The following is a 9,168-nucleotide window of genomic DNA, read 5'->3' as shown; positions in this document are numbered from 1 at the left end:
CGTGTCTTTGTAGCCAAGAAGGCTAACGGCATATCGAGGTCCATTAGGAGGAGCATTGTGAGCAGAGCTAGAGAAGTTGTTACTCCCCTCTACTCGGCACTGGTGAGGCCACATCTGGAGCGTTGCATCCAGTTCTGGGCGCCCCCAGTACAGAAGGGATGTGGACGCATTGGAGCGGGTCTAGCGGAGGGCAACGAAAATGACGATGGCCAGAGCACGCAACCTGTGTGGAGAGGCTGAGGGATTTGGGCAGAGTTTACCGAAGAGAAGAGCGAGGGGGGAGTTGACAGCAGCCTTCAGCTTCCTGCAGGGGGCTCTGCAGAGGCTGGGGAGAGGCTGTTCTCAGTGGTGACGGATGGCAGAACCGGGAGCAATGGTCTCAAATTGCAGTGGGGTGGGGGTCTAGGCTAGATTTTGGGAGAAACGCGCAAGGAACTCGTGCTTCAAAATATCTGTTAGTCTGTAAGGTGCCACAAGGCTGCTTCTTGTTCTCCAAGCTCCAGACTAACACAGTGACCTCTGATACTTGTCACAAGGAGTGTGGGGAAGCACTGGGATGTGTTGCCTAGAGCAGTGGTGGAATCTCCATCCCTAGAGGTGTTTAAGTCCTGCTGTGACACAGCCCTGGCTGGGCTGATTTGGCTGGGGTCGCTCCAGCCCTCGGTTTCTCCGATTCTGTGGCCTACGTGCTTTTTTTGTTATGTGAAGTGACCAAGTCTGCTTTTAGGTGCCATTGACTTTCCCCAAGTAGCTGCTCCGAGGCCAGCTGCCCTGCCACTGGGTGGTCTTTTCCAACCACCTGAAATGCTTGGAGCCTCAGCTCCAGGCTGAGCTAGGGGTTGGTGCCTGCTCAGAGCAGCTGCTGGCCTGGGGTAAGTGCTCAACTGGGGCCCCGGCAGGCCAGATGGTGGTTCTTGCCGATGGAGTCATGCTGCTGAGACACCTGTGCCATCGGAATTTCACTCCCAGCTACCTTAGATCTCAGCTATGCATGCTGCCTTGTGAACTCCCTCTCTCCCTTCCAACCTGCCCCAGGCCGTGAGTGCAGAGCCTGGGCACCATGCTCCCAGCAGGCCACCTGCAGCGCGGCATTGCAGGTTGAGGGGAGCCGTTCTTAAGTACCTGGATTTGGGTCCTGAGCCCTTAGGACAACCGGCAGATGCTGATTTAGATCCAGTGATCCTGGGTCTGTCCCTTGTCCCAGATGTGGCCGAGAAGTAAGCTTGGCTGACTTTAGAATGCCTTTGCTGGGGAGTGGGCTTTACTTGCAAGCTTTTTTGAAGTTTTGTAGCAAGTTAAATTCTCACAGAGTCCCAGAGGGCGAATTGGACAGTGATTTAAGTAATGGCATAGGGAACAAGGTTAGAAAGTTTGTGGATGATCTGAAGCTGCTTTGGAGAGTGGGTTATAACCCATGTTCCGAATTTGGACAACCTGGAAAAATGGTCTGAGGTAAACAAAAATAAGAATTCCATGGCATGTTATAGACGAACCATTTGGAGCCTGAGCTTTGGTGGGCAAAGACCTGCTTTGTCAGATGCATGGGTGGGGGTTCCAGAGAAGGGTCTAAATATATAGGCTCAGGAAAAGACGGGAGTCACAACAGAGGGAGGGCCAGAATTGACAAGGTCATTTCAGGCACCTAGGATGAGACCTGTTAGCAGCAGCTAATGTGGAGGTGCGACCATCGTATATTTAGACCCTCTGGAATCCCCACTCGTGCATCTGACGAAGTGCGTCTTTGCCACGAAAGCTCATGCGCCACAATTGGTTAGTCTGGAAGGTGCCACAGGACTTGTTGTTTTTGAAGATCCAGACTAACTCAGCTCCCCCTCTGGTACTTGAGGTAAACAGTGAAATTCAATTAGGACAAATGCGAAGTCCTCCACTTGGGAAGGAACAGTCAGTTTCACACATACAAAACGGGAGCAGCTGCCTCGGAAGGAGCATTGCAGAAAGGGATCCAGGATTCAGGATATCACACAAGCTAAATATGAGTCAACTGGGTGACTCCATTGCACAAGCAAGCAAACACCATGCTGGGCTGCATTAACAGGAGTGTTGGGAGCAAGACACGAGAAGTCATTCTTGCACTCTGCTCCACACTGATTAAGCCTCGACTGGAGTATTGTGACCAGTGCTGGGCCCCTTGTTTCAGGAAAGAGGTAGAAACTTTGGAGAAGGTCCAGAGAAGAGCAACAAAAATGACTGAAGGTCTAGAAAACATGAGCTGTGAGAGAAGACGGAAAGAACTGAGTAGGTGTCGTCTGGAAAAGAGATGACTGAAGGCACACAACAGCTTTCAAGTGTGTGAAACGGAGTTACCAGGAAAAGGGAGAAAAATTCTCCTCCTTAACCTCTGAGGACGGGACAAGGAGCAATGGGCTTAAATTGCAGCAAAGGAGGTTTAGGATGGACATGAGGAAAAGAAAACTTCCCAACTATCAGGGTGGGTAAACACTGGACTAAATTGCCTGGGGAGTTGTGGAATCTCCATCAGTGGAGATATTTAAGAGCAGGTCAGACAGACACCTGTCAGGGATGGTCTAAGTGGTGCTTGGTCCTGCTGGGAGTGATGACCTTTAGAGGTTCCTTCTGGTTCTATGCTTTAATGAGTCCTGGCCTCAAAGGCTCCAGGAAGGGGGTCTAATCCTGTACACAGCATGAAAGGGGGGTACGCTCCCCCCAGGGTTAGCAGCAGTGTTCCGGTTCATCTCCCCCCCTCCACCATGTGTGGAATAAATTTTATGTGCATTGAGGCATATGCAAGTGTGTGCCAGCGGTGGGAAACAAGCTGCTAGCCAGGGCGGCTGCCCAAAGGCTCAGCTTACTGGGAACACGGGTTAGTACTCGCCAGCAAGGCGCAAGCGGCAGCCCGCAGATGAACGCTTTAAGCTTCCAGCTGCTTCTGTCAAATGGGTAGGTCCAGCCCCCACCCTCCCCCGTCAGCAAGGCATGCTGGGGAAAGCTGCAGCTCTAAGCATGCAACCCTAGGCTGGGGCATGGCATGCACGAGTGGAAAGGAAACTCATCCAGCCCCTTGCTGGCAGAGCTTGGGCCTCTGCCACATAGTCCTTGTGTGACCTTGTGCATGTCACTGCATCTCTCAATTCATCGTCTGGCCAAGCAGGTGATGCTTCTCCATGCTCATGTGGGGTGGATGGTTAGCTGATGCTCTGACACCTCAGCAATGGGCAGCTGGCATGAGGGCAGCAGATGGCTAATGATAAATGCATCCACTACACTTGCTATAACCCTTGTGCCTGCTAATCTTCTCCATCCAGGTGCAGAATGACTTTTATGTGCACTGTGGCAAGTCCAGATGTGCACCAATGACTAGAAACAATCCAGCTGTGGGCACTCTGCTAATCAGCTGGGTGGCACTGGCCTCTCTCTGTTGCAGCTGCGCAAGCTCCCAGCTTACCGAACAACCTCTTCCCTTCCCCAATTTCTGCCTCCAAATACTGCTTTGGCCAGCAGCAAAACACTCCATGACTCTGGCTGCAGCTCATGACACCTCCAGGGATTTTTGGCTGTTTTTTTTTCTTTAAAACACTGATTTGGGCATGAACCGGGTTTCAGTGTTAGCACAACACTGACTTTTAAAATCAATAGATCATTTATTTAAAAAAAAAAAATTCCAGGCCCCCTAACCGGATCCCCACCCACTAGCTCGCTGGCCTAGGAAATAGTGACTTGGAAGTGCTGGCAGCATTACAAATCGGGTTCCGTGGTTTGCACCGTGCTGGCCGGCTCCATAAAAACTGGTGGCTCTTGTAAGCCTGACACCTGGGGAGGGGTGTGTGTGCAAACTCCTCGCACAAGCGCTTGCCGGGGCTCTCGCTGGCTGGTTGGAAATGTGAGCTGTCTGTGTGGGGTGACACAGGAGTGCTTTATGTATTATTCAGCCAGTGTCACCACCGCAGCATTGATGCTGTCAGCTCACAGAGAGCCACTGCTGCTAGACGGGGTGAGGGCAGGGAGGTGGGAAGATGGCTGCTGGAGCTTCGGTCTGTTTAAACTTGGCTTGGCTGCACACAGCCCCTGGCTGCCTGGGCTCCTTACTGCCTTGGCATGTGAAACAGGCCCTGATGCCAGAGCACCAGCTGCCAATCTTCCATGCACCCCCCCGCCCAACTCCTCCCGCAAATCTTTCCTGGGCAGGGATACAGTGTCAGGCTTACAACAGCGCCAGAACAGGGTGAAATCCAGGCTCTGTTGAAGTCAATGGCCCAGCTACAGCTGAGGTCAGTGGGACCAGCTTTCTGCCTGCCATGTGCAGTGGGTGCAGAGCGGGGTCCTGCTAAATCTTTCCATCCACGTGCAGAATAAATTTTGTTCTGTGCACCAAGACGTTCAGATGTGCACCACCCATAGAAACACAACTGCTAGCTATGGGCACTCTGCTAACCAGCTGGGCAGCACCTGAATCTCACCTGGGTGGTCACCGAAGTGGAACACAAGTCCAAAGGCCTTGTACGAATATGAATTTCACCCATTAATGGACCTTGCTCACGAGAAGGCCATCAACTCCAAACAGCGAGTCAAGGCTCGCAGGATCGGGACCGGACATGCTACTGAGAGGCTCACACTTTGATCCTATCAAACGGGAGGCTACTTTACACGCCCACACGTGTACAAATTTATGGCTACACACACGTGTCAGCTGAGGGGCCCAAGCCTGCAGCAAGGGCAGGTGGGTGCTTACTGCTCAGTTCTCTTGAATGAATGCCTCACATGCACTAACGTAAACACCAAGGCTGTTCTACTAGCCCCACTGAAGCCGATGATTGCAAAGGGCCAGGATTTCACCCTCCCTCATTGCAGGACACAGCCCCACCGGAATCGAATGAGGCCGCTTATTTCCTTGGAATTATTTTGTTTTTTGCAACTGTGCTCTGGGGCCTGCGGGGTCTGGGACGTGGCACAGAGACAGAGAGATTCCGCTTTTTAGAGAAACATACAAAACAACGAGAAGTCTGCTTTTCAGCCGGGTCTTTGGCATTCCCCCAGCGAGTCGTGGCCAGAAGCCGGCGGCCCACGCAGAGAATGTCTTCCCCCTCCAAAAGCTGCGGCTGCGCACCGGTCGTGCTACCCTCTGGTCTTGTCGTACTCGCTCACCATGCGCTTGATGTGAAACAGCTTGTTCCGAAGAGTTTTGCTCTCCATTTTCTTTGTCTGATAATCGGGCGTCTGAAGCGAGAGCAAGAAATGAGGTGTTAATAATGTTCCAGGGAACCGGGGGGGCTCATTCCCTCTGGCGCCTTAAAAACAGCAGCTGGAAACTAAGCACAGTGGGAGCTGGTTTTCAGTATGTCACCATCGAGGGGGCTGGTCCACCTCAGAAGATAAGTGTCTCCGATTGCTACAGGTTGAACCTCTCTCTTCCTGCACCCTCAGCATCTGACTGGTGCTGGATGAGAGAATTTGCCAGCCCACGGGAGGTCAGTATTGTCAAGCACATTACCACACTGCCACTGCTGACTGGGCTCGGCGAAGACATTTAGGAGTAAATTACAGCTAAACAACAGCCCAGAACACAGAGCCAGGACTGGGGGCTGGAAACAAACCTTACGGGATGGTGGGAAACTTGGCCACACCCATGATGAGTGGCCGTCCAGCTAGCAAAAATCCTGCCGGATTACGGGGTTTGCCAGTCAAGAGCATTCCAAATTAGAGAGGTTCAACCTGTACCAACCACTGGAGTTACGTTTTTAGCTCAGGAGCCACAGCTTTGGAGGGGCAAACGTGAAGCATTTAAGGTGTGATGTCCAAGGGCTCTGTGTCCATCCCGAGGTCAGATTTAGCACAATGCTGAGCGCCTGCTTGGCTGCTCTGTTCGGTGCTTTCACAAATTGTCTCCTTACTGTTCGAGGTTGTGTGTGAGCCCAGCTCTGACCCCTTCCGTTTGCAAGCGCACAGAGAGATTTTTAGCCCGAGCCGCCTGTGCTGCGAAGGCAGCCTGGGATCTGAGCGGGGCCCTCGCTTTCCTTGCACACGCTCCCCGATAAGAAAGATTTTGCATCTGGAACTAAGCGTCTCCTTGGGCTGCCTCTCTTGCCACTGGGCTAACTCTGTGGGGCTCCAGGTCACGCATTGCCAAGGAATTTCACCCACCAAGGGGCCCTGCTCAGCAGGCTGGATGGTGCCACCGGGCAGGGGAGCCGGTCGGCTGAGGGAGGGATGCCCCCTTGCCATGCTGCCGGCTGCGGGAGGGCCCGGCTGGCACCGCATGGTGCCGTCCAGACGGCTCGGAGAGCAGGGGCTGATTGTCCTCTGGTTCAGCTCACTGAAGCATGTTGTACTGCAAGCTGCACTGGGGAGCGTAATCCAACACCAACACAGCGGGCTCAGGGGCACCGCAAGGGGCGGGCGTTTCAGTCCAGGTCAGGAGATTGAATGGGACTGAGGTACAGTCTTTACCCAGCCGATGGCTCCCTGGCCAGGACAAGCAGGGGCAGTGCTTGGCTGCTAGAGGGTAAATCTGCACATTAAAGTGTAACCCGGTGGGGTTGGGGGGGGGCATCACAGGCCCCCCTTGGGGTGAAGCTGGAGTTGTGACCCTGCCTCCTTCCTCCCCCCCCCGGGCAGCTGCTGCAGCACCTGCTTTGCACTCTGGAGATCCCTGGTTCCGTCCCCCATATGTCGGCCAAGCGGGCGGCTGCCACACAAGCACCTGCTGCAAGGGCCCAATCCTGCTGGCCCGGGCTAGGGGATGGGGGGGGGGCCAATTCTGGGAGGTGGGGCTCTCACTGACACCGGCGTGTGCTCATGCTCAGGCACTTGGAGGGCTCTAATTTCCCACCCTGGACCCTTCCAGCTCTGGGTTTGCTCACACTGCTGGCTACACACACTGCCCCCACCTTGGGAAGAAACACAGGGCTCTGCTCCAATGTGCCCTTTAATTTTTCCCATCCATGTGCAGAATAAATTTTGTTATGAGATGTGCACCACCAGTGGAAGCACAGGCTGCTGGCTGTGGGCGCTCTGCTAATCAGCTGGGCGGCCACCCAAGCACTCAGCCTACAGTGAACCTTGCTCTGCTCTGGGCTCTTGATCCAGGACCTTTCATGGGAGCAACAAATTCATTTGAAAGGGGTAAAAAAAGACACATTCCCCAAGGCCTGGTATACCTCTAACTCAAGACAAGATTTTAAAGCGACTCAGTTAAAACTGGTACAATTCTATGTGTGGACACTGTGAAATCGGTTTAAGCCCTTTAAGATTTTAGTCACGTAGGTCGAAGAAAAAGCCTTCAGCTAAACCAGCAGACCCAGATTCCACCGATGGCCACACCTGCACAGTGGGGCTTGCTGCAGTTTGACCGCAGCAGCGTTTGAAATGGATTTAGGTGAAGCTGGTGCTGCTTGTTCCGTGTCAACAAGTTTGAGGGCTATGGAAGTGGGAGATGCTGAATTGCTAAGCCCACGTCTGAGCACGGTTCGGGTGTAACTATGCGGCAAAGTCATTTCAAAGTAACGGCCGCTATTACAAAATAACTTTATGAGAGTCTACACAACAAAACAGCTAATTGGAAATCATTTTGAAATAGCAGATGGCTTAGTTGAGTTCTGTAAACCTTTTCTACAAGGAATAGCCTCAACTCTGAAATAGGTATTTCAAAACAGGGGCCGTGGAGACAGAGAACAAGGGCTGTATCAAAATAAGCTATTCCACAGTAGCTTATTCCAAAATAAAGCTGCTATGTAGAGTACCTCCAGGGGCTCTCCCCCAAAATAAGCTCTACTGGGTGAGGATACACTATTGTGAAAAAAGTTTTGCTTATTCCAGGGCTTCCCTGTAGTGTGGACGCTTCATTCCGAAATAGCTTATTTCAGAATAACAACTCCGGAACAGCTCTGTAGCACTGATTCCTGATCGGGGGATCTATTTGAATCACCGGGGAAATGGGACAGAGACGTGAATTCCAGGGGGCGATTGCACAGACAGAAAATGCACAAGATGCAACTAAAAGGTGGAGGACAAATCGGGCGTTGTGGACTCACCCGTTTCAAATCTTTCAGCCGGTTGTATTCCTCAGCCACGCCCTGGAAAGGAAAACCGCGAGGGGAGACCATGTCACCCCCCGGCAGGCAATTACGCCAGAGCCGTCACTCGGTGGTTTATCTAACGGGTGCCCAGGTGATGGCACCAGGTGTGGTGGACAAAGAAACCCTGTTGGGCTACTGCGTGGAAAGTCAGCCATGCTGCTGAAGGGACGGCCTCCCCAGGCAGCCTGGCCCCATGCTTGGGAATCGGGGCTGGACCCATAGCGGGGGAAGGAGAAGAACAGACATTGTCCAGCTCCGGGGGGGCGGTGGGGCGTGGAGCAAGACAGCTGAGCCTCAGGTGCCAAGTGAGACCTTTGTCGCAGGTGCTGGGGCTCTGGCTTGGCGCTGTCCCCTCTGCAGAGGGGTGAAGTAGCGGGAAGGGGCCCCGGCTGCAATGCACTGGGCTGGGAGTCAGGAGACCTAAGCTCATTTCCTGCCTGGGCCATGGAATCTCTCCGCTCCCCCGCCGACAGCTCGCTCTAGCCGCACGCCCCGGGAGCAGGGGCAGGTTTTGCATGCTGCCCCCTGCCCAGCCCAGTGATCACTGGCTGCAAACTGGCCAACAGGAGCTGCAATGACTGCGCGGGGCCGGGGGCAGCGCACAAAGTCTCCCTCCCCTGCAAGAGGAGAGGGGCGCATGGAGGGAGCCTCCAGCCGTTCTGAGCAGCAGCCAGGGAGCCGGCCTTGGGGTCCTGCTGGGCTGCTGGCTGCCTACGTAAAGTGCCTCCCTGCCAGAGCCTGGCCCCTCCCCACAGCTCCCTGCCCCAGGTCACCACCCAACACCCCACGCCCCCGTTTCCTCTCTGCCCCTCCCAGGCCCTGCACCCCCTCCGATGCCTCTCCCCCAGGCCAGAGTCCTCTTCTGCATCCATACCCCCTCCCAGGCTCTGCACCCCAAGCCCCTGCCCCGGGGCACAGCCACCTCCGTCACCCAAACTCCCTCTCAAACCCCACACCCCAGCCCCTACCCCGAGCTCCTTTCTGCACTCAGCCTCCAGCCCAGAACCAGCCCCTGCGAAGGAAAGGGCCACCCTGGACCACTTACGAGATTCTTGGAGTGCCCCCCATCAAACATGATCCCCCCCATCCTAGGAGGCCCCTCGAACCTGTGGACAGG

The 9,168-nt window shown here is 54.2% G+C and overlaps 1 protein-coding gene across 2 annotated transcripts in view; it reads right to left on the bottom strand.

Annotated features, from left to right (window-relative positions):
* Nucleotides 1-440: 440 nt before the first annotated feature.
* LOC142002128 (occludin-like) overlaps nt 441-9,168 on the bottom strand; it is a 28,368-nt gene continuing 19,640 nt past the window's right edge. For both annotated transcript variants that reach the window (XM_074977968.1, XM_074977969.1), the window contains exons 7-8: nt 8,007-8,048; nt 441-5,193 (exon numbers count right to left, since the gene is read on the bottom strand). In XM_074977968.1, coding sequence (XP_074834069.1) covers nt 5,092-5,193; nt 8,007-8,048 — 144 coding nt within the window. In that variant the 3' untranslated portion in view covers nt 441-5,091. The remainder of the gene's footprint in view (nt 5,194-8,006; nt 8,049-9,168) is intronic.

Source organism: Carettochelys insculpta, chromosome 27 (assembly GCF_033958435.1).
Source record: "Carettochelys insculpta isolate YL-2023 chromosome 27, ASM3395843v1, whole genome shotgun sequence".
NCBI lineage: Eukaryota > Metazoa > Chordata > Testudines > Carettochelyidae > Carettochelys > Carettochelys insculpta.
This window is presented reverse-complemented; position numbering and strand designations above follow the sequence as displayed.